Here is an 18,232-nt window from a genome sequence, read left to right on the forward strand (position 1 = left end):
TAGCTGGAAGAAAATTTTTGTCTAGAGCAGGAGATGCATTAAGAGTAGTTCATTATTAGTAATACTTTGGACTAGATATAGATCTTCTTTAATTTGTTCGACAATCTACTGATCCAATCTGAATGTGATGGCTGGAGTTGTGCCAAGCAGACCTAAACTTTTATTTTTGCGCGTTCAATCCACTCATATTTTTTATCAGGAATGTTTCTGTAACTAATCCGTAACACGTTAACACCAAAAAAAGGTGTTACTGTTATAGGAGTAATTGTTACGCGGAACTAGTTGTCCCACACCGACGACTTCATTATATTGAAGTCTTGGTCCTCGCTCGTGTTGCGTCATCCGTCCATAGCCTATTTAAATAAGGTTGCTGCCAAACCTTGCTCTCTCAGACTCGCAGAGTCATAAGAACCGAGCACCCACCACTAGCTTGAAGCCACCATGTTTCGCTGCCATCCTCTTCCCAGCTACCTTCTCCTAGTTACCGTCATCCTCGCTATCAGCGGGCATGGAGCCAGCCTATGCCGTCAAGATCAAAGCGCTGCCCTGCTCCGCCTCAAAGCCAGCTTCCGCTTCGACAACTCATCAGCTTCATATTGTGGGTTCAGTACTCTTCCGTCATGGAAGGCAGACACCGACTGCTGCACCTGGGAAGGCATAACATGTGACGGCACGTCAGGTTACGTCACTGCTCTCGACCTCTCTGGACGATGCATCTCGGGTAACCTTAGCTCACCAGACATCTTTGAACTTACCTCGCTTCGCTTCCTTAGCCTTGCTTACAACAACTTTGATGCAAGTCCGTGGCCACGTCCAGGATTTGAGCAGCTCACTGATCTCAAGTACCTTGACCTCTCTTATTCTGGCTTATCTGGTGATTTGCCCATCGAGAATGGCCAACTTTCCAATTTAGTGACTTTGATCCTCTCTGGCCTTCTTCTAAAAGATTTGAACTTTGAGACTTTGATTGACAGCCTTGGCAGTCTCCAAACGTTGTATCTTGATGATGCTTACATTTCGATCAATCCAACCGATCTGGGGCCTGCCTCTTCTGGCAATAAAACATCAAGTCTCAAAGAGCTGAGAATGCGGTGGTGCACGATCACTGGTGGCCGTTTTGATACTTTTCTTACTAATCTCCTATTTCGTCACAAGCTTGACAATTTAGTCATGCTAGAACTCGAGGACTTTGATCTTAAAAATATGAGCCTTTCTTCCTTGATTGGTAGCCTTGGTAAGCTCCAAAATCTATATCTTGGAAATGTAAACATTTCGGCCAGTCCAACAGATTTGACCTATGCCTCTTCTACCAATACAACATCAGGTCTTAAAGAGCTACAAGTTTCATCTGCCAATACCACGTCAGGTCTCAAAGAGCTACACATGTGGCAGTGCACGATCACTAGCGGCAATTTTGATACTGTTCTGACTAAGCTCCCAATTCTTTCCAACTTAATCATGCTAGACCTTTCTCGGCTTGAACTTAAAAATTTGAGCTTAGATGCTTTGATTAACAACCTTGGCAGTCTACATAAGCTGTATCTTGATTCTGTCAACATTTCAGTAAATCCGATCAGGTCAGTACATTCTTCTTCTACCAATACAACACCAGGTCTGCAAGAGCTACGAATGACAGATTGTGGATTGTCTGGGACCTTCCCTTCATGGATATTTCATATCAAAAGCTTGACAGTTCTGGAAGTATCACAAAATGAGAATCTATGTGGAGAGTTACCGGAGTTCATAGAGGGTAGCTCTTTGCAGGAGTTGAGTTTTAGTGGAACCAAGCTTTCTGGGAAAATACCAGATTCTATGGCTAACCTCCGAAATTTGACTGCATTGGACCTTTCTTATTGCCAATTCAATGGCAGCATCCCACACTTTGCTCAATGGCCGATGATTCAATCAATTGACCTGTCAGGTAACAACTTCATTGGCTCATTACCTTCAGATGGATACAGTGGTCTGCACAGCCTAACAAGATTAGATCTTAGTAACAACTCGATAAGTGGAGTGATACCTGCATCTTTGTTTTCCCACCCTTCTTTGGAGTATTTAGATCTCTCACAAAACAATCTCACTGGAAATTTAATATTATATCAAAATATATCTTGTAATTTGGAATCGATTGATCTTAGTAATAACAGACTGCAAGGACCAATCCCAAAATTACTGTCGGAGCTTGTAGGAACATATTGGTTAGATCTTTCATCAAACAATTTCACTGGAACTGTGGATCTAAGCTTCATAAAGAATTGCAAGGAGCTCGATTATCTATCGCTATCCTATAATAACTTGTCTGTTGTAGAGGAAGATAGCAATCATTCCTACCGAGAATATCCATTTCTTTGGGAGTTGAGATTGGCATCATGTAACCTATCATCCGTGCCAAAATTCCTGATGCACCAGAGGAGTATTTACTATTTGGACCTCTCAAACAACAATATTGGTGGACACATACCCGATTGGATATGGGGAATTGGAGAATTCTCTCTTAGTCTTAACCTGTCCCATAATATTTTTACCAGCGTTGATACAAATTTACCAAGAAAATCAGTATATAGGTTGGATCTAGATCTCCATTCCAACAAGATAGAAGGACCTCTCCCACTACCCCCTATGGGAACTTACCGACTGGACTACTCCAATAACCATTTCGATTCTTCTATCACGCCTGCATTTTGGTCACGCATTAGCTCTGCTGTTTCCTTGTCATTGGCACACAATAACCTCACTGGAGAAGTTTCCGATTTTATCTGCAATGCAACTGATATCGAAATTCTAGACCTTTCTTTTAACAACTTCACTGGATTAATACCACCGTGTTTGTTGGAACAAAATAGGGGCCTTGAGATACTGAACTTAAGAGGTAACAGTTTTCATGGACCGATGCCTCAGGACATCAGTGACCAATGTGCACTTCAAGTAATAGATCTCAACAGCAACAAGTTAGAGGGAAAATTACCCGTGCCTCTGATCAACTGTCACATGCTACAAGTCCTAGACCTAGGAAACAACCTGATAGAGGATACCTATCCAGAGTGGCTGGGAGTTCTTCCTTTGTTGAAAGTGCTTGTTCTGAAGTCGAACCGTTTTCATGGTCCCATTGATTACAACGATGGGATGAACAAACAGATGCATTCCTTCTTCCCAGAGCTACAAGTTATGGACCTTTCTTCAAACTCTTTTAACGGTAGCATTCCTGCACGATTCCTAGAGCAGTTCAAAGCTATGATGGTGGTTTCTTCAGGAGCTCTCAGCATGTATGTTGGAATTATCAATTCAGCGGCAGCATCTCCAAGTTATTACAGGGAATCAATCACGGTGACCATCAAAGGGCAAGAAACAACTCTGGTGCAGATACTTTCAGTCTTCATGTCTCTTGATCTCTCCAACAACGACTTCCAGGGTATCATCCCCAACAACATTGGCAACCTGAAGTTTCTCAAGGGGCTCAACCTGTCCAGGAACTCCTTCACCGGCGGGATCCCTCCCCGGATCGCCAACATGCTGCAGCTGGAGTCACTTGATCTCTCCAGCAATCAGCTCTCTGGGGAGATACCACCTGCAATGGCACTGATGTCATTCCTCGAGGTGCTCAACCTTTCCTACAATCATCTGTCAGGGATGATACCACAGTCCAGCCAGTTCTTGACGTTCCCGGTGACATCATTTCTGGGGAACGACGAGCTGTGTGGGAAGCCTCTGCTACGCATGTGTGCTAACCACACACCATCTGCTGCTCCTACACCGGGCTCTTCTAAAGAGCTGAATTGGGAATTTTTTTCGATTGAGGCAGGGGTCGTTTCCGGCTTGATCATCGTGTTTACGACCACGCTGCTGTGGGGCAACGGGAGGAGGTGGCTATACTGGCAGGTGGACAAGTTTCTGCCAGATGTTCTGCAGCCATGGATCCGCGGCCGTCGCCACTGAAATGAATTGTTAGTGTTTGCATACCGTAATGATATGTGCAAGAAAATGAGCAGCAGGCGTTGTAATAAACACATAGTTTCTCCTTGTACTGTATCACATGTATCAAATCATGGACAACATCCGAGGTTGATTGCTGGTCTGTTTAGCCATAGAAGCTAGATATCAATATTGTACCAATTAGTATGTTGTGCAATAGGATAGTATAATCAATTAATCTCGGATTGAGTCTTGCCTTGTAATGCCATGTCAAGGGCTGTTCTTGACTCTATTAATGAATTGACGCGGCCTCTGAAAGGAGGTGACAACGCTTATTATTATTTTTACATGGTACCAAAGCGAGCTCCTACTCAAAATCATCCATGTCGACATCCAATTCCTCCACTAGCACACCCATGCCGACTTCCGTCAACCTCCCCAGTCCCCACTGTTGAAAAAACTCACCAACTCCAATTACATGCTGTGGAAGGCTGCTGTATTGCCGGCCATCCGAGGTGCCCTTCTTGAAGGTTTCCTTGATGGTTCTGCTCAAGCGCCGCCCAAGGAAGTGGAGGAGATAGTGGCGGACAAAACCATCAAGAGTATGACTCTCGTTTGGTATATCCTCGCGGGACTTGGACCCGAGTACGACTCTGTTGTTTCCTCCGTGATAGAGTTGTATGCCCTGCTGCTAAACTACGAGCAGCGTCAGGAACTTATGATGCTGCTTACTCAAATTCGTCTGCCAACGCTGCCTTCCGTGGGTGCACGGTGCAGTGGCGGACAGCGCGGCCGTACCCGTGGTGGCCCTGGAGGCTCCACCAGGGGAGCTACAACTTCAACACCCCCATGTCCAAGATGACTACGGGCCAGTAAATGAACCAGCTCAGTCCGTGGTGCCAAGTCTGTTTCAAGGAGCGTCACACAGAGTGCTAGCATCACTACGATCCTCATTTTGTTCCGGATCAGCGTCTTGCCAACTGGTATGGAGGCACAGGAGGCACCGACCATATTACAAGGGAACTCGACAAACTAATGATCCATAATCGCAATGTCGACAATGATTAGATCAAAACCGCAAATGGAGCAGGTATGGACATTCATGGCATTGGTAAATCCATTGTACCCACTCCTATTCGTGATTTATTCCTTTGTAATGTTCTACTCTCTCTCCGTCCTGTAGCATTCAACATTTGTTCTTAAATATAATACATTTTAGATGACAAAAACTAATTTTACATTAAATACTTCCTATTTATCAACCAGTCGCCACCAATCATATGATGATAGCGTCTGATTAAGAAATAAAAAGGGTACATGCATCTTTTATGTTCTCTCTTAAATTGTCCTAAAATACATTGTATTACATTGATAGAGGGAGTACAAGTTCCCCAAGCTAAAAAAATCTTGTCTCCATTCATCGTTTTGCCCATGATAATCATGACTTCGTTGAATGTCACCTTAAAGAAATTCTACTCCCTTCGGACATGTTTGTAGGGCATCTTTCCAATTTTCATTGGTAAAATTTGCTACATGACATTTCAAGTGACCCATCTTTGCTAGCGGACATATAAAATTTGGCGATTTGCTAGTGAACACTCTAGTTCTTGTTAAATTTGTTGGTAGACACTCCGCCTAATAAAATATTAATTTCTTGCTGTTGAAGAGAGAGAAGGGCGGTAAGTTGTCCAATTTGCCCCTGTCTCTTTCTTCTAACTTGGTCCGACACGAGGTTGAGGACGGCGTCCAACGCTAGTGCAACGACGTAGTTTACCACCTCCCCATCCTGTGTCGAACCTCTGCTCACATGTCCGCGCGTCGCCATATCTGCATGTTGTCATCCGCCCGCCTAAGATTGTGGTGAGGGGGATCACGTCGGAGCGGAGCCGCACGTGCTCACCCTTGTCCATGACGACCCCATCCAGTATATCCGCCACGACAGCACGACCGGGGGCCAGATCCCACGGGGATGAGCCCGCGTCGCCGACAGCGTAGAGGTCCCGCCTGTGCCCTAGACATGCCTCGCGAGTCGCTTAATGCGGCCACCATCGCGGAGGCCATCGGCGTCATCTCGTGCTTCTACGAAGACAAGACGAAATGGAGCCAATGGAGTGGGGGCGGCGCATTGGGTGGATCCACATGTCCGCACTCCTGCCTCGTGCATGCCCGCCTATGGCGTCCGTAGTGCTGGCCTGTTGGGCAAGGCCCACGTCGGCAAGCTCTCCCATAGCCAGCGGCAGTCTGCGTGGCGACGTCCTACATGGTGGCGGCTAGTTGGGCGAGGCCCGTGCCCACCAATTCGCCCGTAGCCGGTGGCAGTCTGCGTGGCGACGCGATAGCCAACCCACACGCTCCTCCCTGAGCCAACTCCTCTTGAGGTTCATTCCAAATTGTCCATCCAAGATGGACCAACGGTAGCTGATCCTACTCTATATTGTAGTCTTGCTAGTGCTTTACAATACTTGACTCTCACACGGTCGGATATTGCTCATGCCATTCAACAAGTTTGCTTGTACATGCATGACCCCTGAGAGTCTCATTTTGCTCTCCTCAAACACATTTTGTCGTGTATCAAGGGGACTATAGAGTATGTTCTTGCTCTCTCGCAGCCATTCACTTGAGGTTGTTGTTTACTCAGATGTGATTGGACTAGCTGCCTAGACACCCATCGCTCCACTTCTAGATATTATGTGTTTCTTGTAGATAAATTTATATCATGGTCCTCCAAGTGTCAACCCACCATGTCACGCTCTAGTGCTGAAGCCGAATACTGGTAATCTCGTGGCTGAGGCATGTTGAATTCGTCAACTCTTGGGCTAACTTCATCGTCCTCTAACTTGTGCTACTCTTGTTTATTGTGATAACATCAGTGCCATGTATTTCTCCATAAATCAGTTCATCACCAGCGGGCCAAATATGTAGAGATCGATCTCCATTTTGTTTGGAAGCGAGTGGCCCTTGGAGCTATGTGAGTTCTTCATGTTTCGACATCCCTTCAATATGCCGACATATTCACTAAGGGGCTGCCAATTGGCCATCCTCATTAACTTTCGATCTAGTCTCAACAATCGCTCCTTTCCCAGTTGACACTGCGGGAGAGTATTAGAATACGAATAGTCTAGAATGTCATAAGTCTAGAATGAAGAGTCCTATCATATAAAGAGTCATGTGATCCATATGAAGAGTCATGTGATCCCTTATATAAACTGCTGATCAATGAATCGAAAGTGCTAAGCCATTTACTCTAATTATATATTTTATCAGAAACTACCAATGGTTCTGCATTATGAGTGCCCTGAAATCACTCTTAATCTAGAACGGATGAGTAAATGATAGCGACATCATACTCGCCGAGATAATAAAGAATGCCATCTAGGCGTAGGGCTATTGCACGATTTTGGGGGCTAAACCAGCATATGGGTCCATCCATGTTCGTGGCTACGTCTTATCATCTTCAAAGAGAAGTGGAGCTCTTCACAGAGAAGTGGAGCTCCTACGGAACCAAATATCTGCTGACCAGATCATCCACAAGCTGCATCCACTACAGGATTCTGATTCTTTGCCGAGCACCCGAGCGCTTGACAAAGGGCCACCACACACTCGGCAAAGACCGCTCGGCAAAGAATTAATCGGCAAAGGCAATCTTTGCCGAGTGCCACGTGGCAGGCGCTCGGCAAAAGCTTTACCGAGTGCCACGTCAGCACTCGGCAAAGGCTTTGCCGATTGCCACGTCAGCACTCGGCAAAGGCTGACGGCCGTCTCACGGGAGGCGTTACCTGACGGCTCTTTGCCGAGTGCCTGCCAGGGTGGCGCTTGGCAAAGAATATATTTTTTTTTTGAAAAATCCTTTGTCGAGTGCCTGCCAGGGTGGCGCTCGGCAAAGAATATTTAATTTTTTTTTGAAAAATTCTTTGCCGAGTGCCTGGTGGCTGGCACTTGGCAAAGCTGGAAACCACAGCCACGCAGTGCCCAGCTTTGCCGAGTGCCTGAGATTTTTGCTGTTTTTTAAATTTTTGCTGTTTTTTCAGATTTTTACTGTTTTTTCACTTAATTCACAGTAGACAACATACATAACATATGTAATAGAACCTGCATGACATATATAGTCACAAATCAACACATACACCCATCAACGGTCACAAATCCGCATACACAATACTTGACAATCATCCAGTCATAAATCCGCATACACAAAGTTCACAAATCCACCTAACATGTCCATCACAAGCATAACCTGCCTAACATGTCCATCACGGCTGCGACCCGGCGTCCCCGTGTCCCTAAGAAGAGCCCTCACCTGGCCACCCCTGGTGCGGTGGCTGAGGCGCGCCACTTGACCACGTCGACCACCCATGCGTCTGAGGTGGAGGAGGAGCGCCAGCTGACCATGGACTCCACCCGTGCGTCTAAGGCGGAGGAGGAGCGCCAGCTGACCACAGACCCCACCCGTGCGTCTGAGGCGGAGGAGGAGCGCCAGGCCATGTTTGCTGTGGAGTCTGCTGGACCATCCACCCATGGCCTGGAGAAGCGGCGTCGTGAGGAGTCGGGTTCGACCCATGCGAATGTGCCTGCACAAAGTAGGAGCGATGTCATTAGTGTCTGCATGATGTCCGCATAAGACAAAACAATGTGCACTTGTATATACTCACTGGAGACGACACTATAGTGCCAGGCAGAGGGGGTGGAGCGAATAGCGAGACAGGTAGCGGAGGCGTGACCACACCAGGGATCTGAAGGGAGGTGAAGTAGCTGGCGAAGTCCTGCATCTGCCGCTGGTGGTGCTCTCGAAACACCTCGAACTGCCGCGACAGCTCCTGCCGATGGGCCTCGTTCTGGCGCGCCAGCTCCTGCTGATGGGCCTCCTCCGCGAACTCCTACCTGGCCCGTAACTCGACCAGTTGGGACTGCAATAACACACTCGTAATGTTTGAAAAATGCACTAGATACATATGTAAAGTCTATGAATGACGCATAAAACTATAGTTACCTGGAAAGACGGCTGCCGAGCTCGTATAGGGACATCGGAGGAGGTCGAGCTGCTTGCCTGTCGCACCTGGCGGAGCGTGGGCACGGTGGTCAGGTCGATGGCGTTGTGGGCCATATAGTACCGCCCATGCTGCTTCCCTCTTCCCGCCCTCATCAGGATCTCTGTGTCGAGGGGCTCGGTGGCGGGGTCGAAGTCGTCCTCGTGGCGCGTGCGAGCATGTGAGGTGTACTCGGCCATCTTCTCATAGGCGTTCGGGTTGGTGTACGCCTCGGCACACGTAACTCGACGTGTTCGTTCAGCGAGATGGTCGAGATTTTATGTGAGGTCGTGGATACGAACTCAAAATACACCTAATACCATGAATATCATTTTTTGAAACACTGCGTTGTGATATTTCATGTACGTGCAGTTCAAATTTAAATTATTCGGAAAAACACAAAGAAACAAATTAAATCAGTTAAATATAGCAAAAAAGTCAAAATACCCCCAAACTTTAAACTAGGGTTTGAAACCGTGTCAAAAAGCCTGACAAAAAACTCAGATCAAAAAATAAAAAAAATAAAATGCTTTGCCGAGTGCCACATAGGACACTCGGCAAAGAAGGCTTTGCCGAGCACCCTGCCAGCTAGCACTCGGCAAAGAACCATCCTTTGCCGAGTGCCTAACATTTGGATCTCAGCAAAGAGGACGGCAGCCGCCGCCGTTAGCCGGCCAGGAACTTTGCCGAGAGCTCACCTTTGCCGAGCACGGGGCTCTCGGCAAAGGGAATCTTTGCCGACCGCCTGCTTTTGGCACTCGGCAAAGAGCCATTTGCCGAGCGTCTAACGTAGCACTCGGCAAAGGGCCGTCTTTGTCGAGTGCCTCTTCTACGACACTCGACAAAGAAGTCAGTGCTCGGTAAAGTAGGATTTTTTTGTAGTGATCAACGAGTATTCACATGCTGATTTTTTCTTTCCTTCTTGCATAAGTTGTTTTTATTAAACCTTAAGGCCTTGTTCGAAATAATAGCCCTATGAACTTTTTTAAGTTGGATATTCGTAGCTCCAAGATTTTTTTTTTCTTGACCAGAGCTGGAAATGCATTAATAGTAGGTCATTATTTGTACTTTGGATAGTTTATTTTGTTCTACAATCTACTGATCCAATCTGGATGTCGTGGCTGAAGTTGTGCCGAGCAAACTCGTAGCGCGCTAACACCAAAGAATCAATTAAACATGTAAGAGTCATTCTTGGTCGTCGCTTGCGTCATCCGGGCATAGCTTCTTTAAGGTTGCTGTCAAGGCCTTGTTTAGTTCCGAAAAGTAAAAAGTTTTCGGTACTGTACCACTTTCGTTTGTTTGTGACAAATATTATCCAATCATAGACTAACTAGGATCAAAAGATTCGTCTTGTGATTTACAGCTAAACTGTGTAATTAGTTTTTATTTTCGTTTATATTTAATGTTTCATACATGTGCTACAAGATTCGATGTGACGGGCAATCTTGAAAACTTTTTGGTTTTCAAAGTGAACTAAACAAGACCCAAACCATTGCCCCTGCACAGTCTTCGTAAAGCACACCGCCTTCTCTACACAAAAAGTAAAGTCACCGCTAGCTTTTTAAACCACTGTCACCCTCTTCCCGGGTAGGCACAGCTGCCTTCTCCTAGTTTTACCGTCACGAGCTTAGGTCACTGGCGCCATCTCTTGAGGAGCTCACCTACAGGCACAACATAAAACACAGTATGACAAAACACGAAACCAGCCCCCGGCCAAGATGAACACAAGAGGCACCAGATAAAAATGCACATAAATCAAGCTGAGCGTTTTACGTCTACGATTGTTGGGCTCAGCTGTCTAAACTTAAGGATCAGAGAGAAATAGGAGAGTCAAGTGTCTACAATGGGCATAAGGATAGAGAGCGGGGGCCTCAGCTGGCCGGGTAGAAAAGGAGAACGAACGACGCATCAGCAGGGGGGTCCGGCCGTGGTTTTCCAAGAGTAGATGACAAGGCCGCCATGCACTGTTCACCAGATACAACGCCGTCAGCTGCAGAGGCATGGTCGATAGCACGAGGGTACGGCGCGCGACATGCGCCGTCCTCGGACGAGACACGTCTGTCTGGAGAAGGGGGGACACGTCTGTCGGACGAGACACGTCTGTCTCGAGGCAGGTAGACGCACTCGAGGACCTATCCTCCTACCGCCCTCCTATATGAATCCAGCACGCCACCACACACCCACCCAAACCAACTACAACTGGATTTGCCATGGGGCCAAGCGCGGAAGGGGCCCATCCGTCATGGATGTCGGGGATCATCGCTGACTCCACCAGCCCGCCGAGCGGCCGTCGCGAAGGTCAAGGTGAGCGGCGCAGGGAGAGGCAACCAGGCGAGCGGAGAGATCTGACGACACACCTGCTCTGACGGCAACCCGTCTCTGCGAACGGCCCAGCACAGTAGGGGCCCATCCATCATCGACGCCGAGGGAGCACAGCGCTAACGCGGGCGGTCCGAAGAGTCACGAGCGACTGAAGAGCAACGGCGAGGCGAGCGGTGCTGAAGCTCGGCAGGGGCGGAGCAATCGCGACTCGCGAGCGAGCAGAGAGACACGAGGCGAGATGTGCGTGTGAGATGGGCGAGATAGGAGAGATGGACGAGTTGGGCCCCACGGTTCTATTCGTTCCTCTTTGTACGCGAGATCTAATCTGTCTTATTATTTTTTTAATAGGAGGAGCGTCTCCATGCAGCATCCTAGGAGCTGCTGCGGCAGGCCATCGCCCGTGGGCAGATAAGGAAGCACATAGGACTGCTGTCAAAAAAAGGAAGCACATGAACACCTGTCCAGCCACGAAGAGGCCAGCAAGGTCTGAATTCCTGTCGTGCGAGCAAACAAGAGGGATCTTTAAACAACCCTGATTCTCGCTGGTCGCTACCAGCAGGGGGTGGAGCTTATCGCTGTGAGATTAATTATTCCTAGTATATTCCCTCGATCCAAATATAAGGAACCGCAACGTTATAAATTTGTCTACAAAATATAAAGGATTCAGATAATTCATACTCCACAATTTTCTTTCAAAAATTATACTCCACAGATTTAAGGTCTCCATGGAATGAAGGAGAAACAAAGGATTCAAATTCCTATAGATTAGATTTCTGTAGGGACCAAGATAAAATGCGTGCATGACCTAGTTCCCACCGTGGTCGTCTTCCTCCTGCTGCCCACGCACGTGGTCTTATTCCTCCTTTGGGATAGTCGTCCTCGCCCCACCCCTGCGCGCAGCCACGACACCGCTTTCTTCTCCTCTCCCTTTGGCCACAACGAGCTTCAGCTATGGCGCCCCCGCTCCTCCCTAGCCCTGCTGCCTCTACCATCGTGGCCACCACCTGGTTGGCCTGCCTCTCCAAGGCCTCTTCTCTTCTAAGCCCATTGGAGTTCGGGAAGAATGCTGCCGCCATCGACAGTCGTCTTTGTCGCCACACGCATGGGCTGCATGAGAGCGGGCATGGATGCGCACGCTTGGCCAGCCCGTGTCGCGCGTTAGATTTTGTGTTCCTAAAGCAGCCTTTGGTTTGTATGAATTGCTCATAGAAATTCCAAAGGAAACTATTATTGACCTTCAATTCCATAGAAAAACTATATGAAAAAGTAATCCACTTAGACCTCATGGAAAAGTTCCTATGCACAAGGAACAAGGCAAACAATGCAACTCGTGTCTAATCATGTGTAACATCCCAAAAATTCACATTCAAAAATCACTCGCATTAAAAATTATTTTCAAAATATATTTCAAAAACTATAAAATAATTTGAGCTCTATAGTATCTCCATCTAATCCATCCATATTTTTTCGCGCACAAATAACAGCGAGTACCAGTAAGCTTACATGCAAGAAAACATAGCAGTGCACACACACGAATATATCTCATGCATGCATACATGAATGCAGGACATCACGCACCGTCCATTTGCATGCACCTGCATGCAAGGACACGGTGATTAGGCACCGTCCATTTGCATGCATCGTGCATGCAAATTAGGCACCGACCATGCGCTACAGTAGCATTTTTAATGGCACGCAGCTGAGCGCTTTGGCCTATAAAAAACCAGCCTCGGGTGCTCACTCTCACCACCCGAGAAACACGTTCACTCACTCGCTCTCACTTTGCGTATACCGTATACGGCCATACGCACAAGCCGAGCTCGACTGTCGTCACAAGATGAGGTGAGCAGCTCATGAACATCTCCTTGCTCTTCTCTGTCTTTCTGTAGTATTTTTCTGTATTTTTTCTTGTATTTGTCTGTACCGATTCACTGCCAAGAACTCCACGAATAAAACCATGACATACAGAAGAGCTCTAATGACCCCTCCTAATTTCTCTCTAACCATGCATGTGTGGGCCATAAGCATTAACTTCACCAAATAGTACATGCATGCATGCACTACCAGCCAAACAAATGCCCACGTGAAGCATCCATTCCTTAATCATCGTTAGCCTTTTTCGTATGATTAAATTCCGGCTATTTCACAAATACCACATGCTAACTCTGATTTTAATAATTCTTTTTCCTAAATTTATCTAAAATCATGATCTACCTTCCATATTAATTTCATGATTTTTGGAGGTCATTTGAATTTATATGATTATTTATCTGTGCCTGTTGTCTGTGTCGGTCGTCGCGTATTTTAGCTGACGAAGTGAACGAGCCCAAAAACGAGAACGTTAGAGACGAGTACCGCGAGTTTGACGCCGAGGACCCAGACTGTCAGCAAGAGTTTGCTGAGGACGCCGACGGAGGCAAGTCCAACCGATCCCCTTTGATGCATATTGATCCTATTTTAAAATACAACCCGTAGAAGCCGTTTTAAATATTGCATGTACGATATATATACGAAGTATTTTTGCTGCTTAGTTAAAATCTGTTGAATAGCCATCCTTGAATTGATATTACCCGGTAATTGTCTTGTTCGAACCTAGGAACAAATAATATGCTATGACAGAAATATTATTATTTAGTATGCTTAGGACTTGTTACTCATCCTGGATACTCATCGCTATATTTTCTCAAATATAATGATTTTAAAAGTAAAAGGTGTGAGTGGTGAAAATATATTGTGGGTATTATGAAAGGGTTAATGAACAAGTTATAGATGTGATTACTATGGAGATGGGGCGGATGGGATCTCTTTGGGGATGCCCTGGTGTTGTGGCTTATACCTTGCAGGGTTAAGCGTGAAGATATCCGCCTTGTCTCGATTAAGGACTGAGTTGATGATTCATCTTGCCTAACTCATTTATCGTACAACCACTCGCCTTGCATGGGAAAGGCTTAGTCTAAATCCCTCTAGTTAGTATGGCAATCACCTGGAGGCAGGTGTGCAACGGGACACTAAGTGATGTATGTGAAATTGTGAAAATATATGAAAAGAGCTTTGTGAATTATTGTGGTATCATGAGATGTGGCCTTAGTGTTCCCGTGGTGAGCGCCATTACTTAGCTATGGAGGGTAATGACTTTGATGGATCTGTGATTGCACGACGGTGTAAGTTATGGTATCCTACTTGTAGGAAAAGTGTACAACCTCTGCAGAGTGTAAATCTATCTAGATAGCCGTGTCCGCGGTCTCGGACGGGTTATGGTTTGGTTTCAACAACTAGATTGGTTGGTATGAGTGAAAGCATGTGAGAGAGTGTGATTTTGGAAATAAATGGTTGACTGCCATTGTGTTGTGGGAACAAGGGTTCAACAACACTTAAAATTGTGATCAAACCCCCATTTTCAGAAATACTATCATATGTGGAAGAAGAGTTCTTTTACAACAGTATTTGTGAATTAAAACCTTGCATGTGTAAAAAGATAGCTTTATGCAAATAAAACTAAGCCTCATCCTTGATTTATCCATATGCATATATATTGTTACCCCTTCCGTAGGGTAAGGTTGGATTTGCTGAGTACTTTGTACTCACCCTTGCTTTATTAAACAGAGGAAGATCCGGACTTCGATCCCGAAGTGGCGTTCGAGTAAGGTCGTGTCTGCACCCAACTAAGCCTGTGGCATTGGGACTCGTCAGATGTTCGATTGTGATATCGTTTGTTTCTGGGTCCTTTGGACCTATGTTGTATTTTGGTGTCTTATATGTTGTATTTTGGTGTCTTATTATTATAGCGTGCCTTCCTTGTCCACGCTTACCGAGACTTCTGCGCTGAAACTTATCTGATGTAATAAATGTGTTACTAGCCTCCTGGGACTAGTATTGTATCACATTTGAGTTCCTGGTTTACCAGGGGCGCTTCAGGTGGTATCAAAGCCGTAGTTGGCTGTAGGACGCGACCTTAGGCTTTTCTGGACTAGTATTTTACTAAATAAACGTATTTTACAAAAGTTCTTACCCTCTCCCCTCTATTGAAAAAAAAATATTTACTCTCATCTATGTCTCCCAGATGGCAGATGGAGTTTGGACCAGCAGTTACTGTCTAAGTGTAGAAGGCTTTCCCAAGCTCTTGTATGCTACCATGCAGAAACTTGGAATCAAGGATCGCCCAGAATATGAAGGCAGAGAATATGAAGAGCATGAGACCAAGCGGTGTGAAGTTACCGTCTATATTGGGAAAAGTGAGGACTTCCCTAACATAGCTGAAGCTTGGAGTATGACTGCGACCGGATTTCGGTTTGCAGATACATATCAAGCCGTCGCTCGCAAAGCCTTGAGGTACCTATGCCAGATCTACGAGAAGCCCATCACCCGTACACCCATGAGGTTCTTTCCACCCGACGAAAAAGACCGACCAGTTTGGAGGACCCGCATGGAGCTCTTGCAAGGACGTTACTCACTTGAAGATGACCCAACTGTGGTATTCATGACCACATACCTTCTTGCTCTAGATAAGCAATATGATGAGCAGGCCTCAGAGTTAAGGAAGTGCATCCATCGTGCAGAGGAAGCCGAGATCATAGTTAGAAAGCTCCATGTGCAGCTTGCGGAAGCTCAGACCCAAGCAGCTGCAGCCGAGAGTCGTGAAACTACCATTGCTGAAGTCTTGAAGGCAGCTGAAGACCGCCATGCTCAGGAGTTGAAGGATGCCTACCTTATCACCAGGATCAAAAGAAGGATGTTAGCAGAGGAAGACCAAGAGCCCATAGTCCTAAAAGGTATCCCAATCATGTCCCTAAAAACCAAAAGAAAGATGGGCATAGAAGGGCCATGAGCTCCCCCACCCACAGAAGCCTCTCATGAAGCTTTAGAGTTGGAGTCCACTAAGGAAGAAGGATTTCCCCTCCTCACCCAGGCAGCACCAAAAGAAGACAGTGACCCACCTCTTAGTCTAAAAGAAGAACCACAAATGCCAGAAGCGTGATCCTCCTCAACACCAAGGGAATGAAGCTGTTCTGTCCGAAGAAGTTGAAGAATAGTAGCACCTAGTTCCTCCTTATGGCTTGGGGAAGTGAAGTTTACTTCACTTTTGTTCAACCCCCAAAGTAGATGAACCGTATTGTAGTACGCTTATTTCCTCCATTACTATGTTGTAAACCGTCCTCTTATTCAAAATATATATTTGTGCTTGTTGGTTGTGCTAAATAATTGAGTGCTCTATGTTGTTCCCCTACGGGATAGCAAGTGTTAAAACTTGCACCTTTTTAAAATATAACGCCGTAACAAAAAAAACAACATCACTCAATAGATCTAGCCCTTATCTAATGCTTTCTCATCTTAACCAACAGATGTCTCCCAAACCAGCTACCCGCTCTCAACCAAGTGGTCGTGCAGCTAGTAGGCAAAGCCGAAATCCAAATGGAAGTCAAGCCAATGCAAATGTTGATGGTATTCATGAAGATGAAGTGAGTCAGACTAGGAACCATAATGAAGGAGATGACTTGCCAGTAATTGACTTAGCACAAGTCATGGCAACTCAGACTCGTCTTCTGGAGACCTTGGCTCAAGGCATGAACCGCCCTAGGAACAACCATGGAGTCGGAGTCCAAGACAAGATAACTGAGTTCATGAGGCTTAAGCCACCCACCTTTACTGGATCTGACAACCCCATGGAAGCAGATGATTGGCTTAAGGTGATTGAAAGAAAGTTGGACACAATCCACTGCGATGGAAGGGATAGAGTTCTGCTAGCATCTCATCAGCTGACAGGAATTGCCCTTTCTTGGTGGGAAGCCTATAGTGGAGCTGTGGACAATGCCAACACGATCACATGGGAAGAATTTGTGGACGAATTCCGCCGGTACCACATTCCCGATGGGATCATGAAGCTGAGGCTAATGAATTTCGTAACCTGAAGCAAGGAAATAAAACTCTGAGTGAATACATCTTTCAATTCACTGAGTTGTCTCGCTATGCCCCAGAATTGGTCAACACTGATGCCAAGAAACAGACAAAGTTCATAGAAGGATTGACCTGTGAGCTCAGAACCCTCATGACCCCACAGATCTATCCAGACTTCAACACTTTGATGAACAGGACCATTCTGACTGATGTGGCCAAGACTGAAGAAAGGAAAGAAAACAAGCGCAAGTTTCTGGAGCGCAAGGTTCAGGATGGTGCTAGATCCCAGAGGCTGAAAACCTTTAGCCAACCAAGCCAGCGGACTCAAGCCCCAATGTAGTTTCGCTCTCCTCCTAGTGTCTCCAATAACCAAATGCAGTCATCATATCAGCCTAAGACAACCTATCAGAATCAAGCTTATGGCAAGACTCAACAGAACAGTACTGGTCAAGTCACAAACAATGTTAGGACTTGCTTTAATTGCCATGAGACTGGACACTACATCACCAACTGTCCCTACAAGAACAACCCACCAGCAGTGTCCACTCAGTCCCACACCGTTATTGGACCAAGACCTGCAGTGTCTGGAGTCAACCGTGGTTTCCCTCGCAACAATAGCAACACCAACAATAATAGCCAGATGATGAAGCAACCTCAACAATCCTATGGTAGAGCCCGTGTCAACCATATTCATGCTCAAGATGCTCAGACTGCTTCAGGAGTGGTACTTGGTGAGTTTTTAGTCGATTCAGTACTTGCAACAGTATTATTTGATTCTGGAGCATCACATTCATTCATATCATCAAGTTTTGTTGAGAAGCATCAAATACCCACAGTACTACTAAAGTTACCCCTAATAACCCGAACACCTGGGTCTGACATCAAATGTCATCTAGGTTGTTCAAATGTAAGGATCATTCTAAGTGGGGTAGTTTTCTTAGGAGACTTAGTAGTGCTCAAGTCCAAAGGAATAGATGTTATCCTTGGAATGGATTGGTTAACCAGACACAATGGAATTATTAGTTGTGCAACCAAGGAAGTATCATTAGTTAACCATGAAGGGATTAAAGTGAAATGCCAAACCC

At 46.1% G+C, this 18,232-nt stretch overlaps 1 protein-coding gene across 1 annotated transcript; it reads left to right on the forward strand.

Annotated features, from left to right (window-relative positions):
- Positions 404-4,247, forward strand: LOC8080610 (LRR receptor-like serine/threonine-protein kinase GSO1). Its single transcript, XM_002444378.2, has one exon. It carries the CDS (start codon positions 442-444, stop codon positions 3,931-3,933), a length of 3,492 nt encoding a protein of 1,163 aa, XP_002444423.1. The 5' UTR covers positions 404-441; the 3' UTR covers positions 3,934-4,247.

Source organism: Sorghum bicolor, chromosome 7 (genome assembly GCF_000003195.3).
Source record: "Sorghum bicolor cultivar BTx623 chromosome 7, Sorghum_bicolor_NCBIv3, whole genome shotgun sequence".
Lineage (NCBI taxonomy): Eukaryota > Viridiplantae > Streptophyta > Magnoliopsida > Poales > Poaceae > Sorghum > Sorghum bicolor.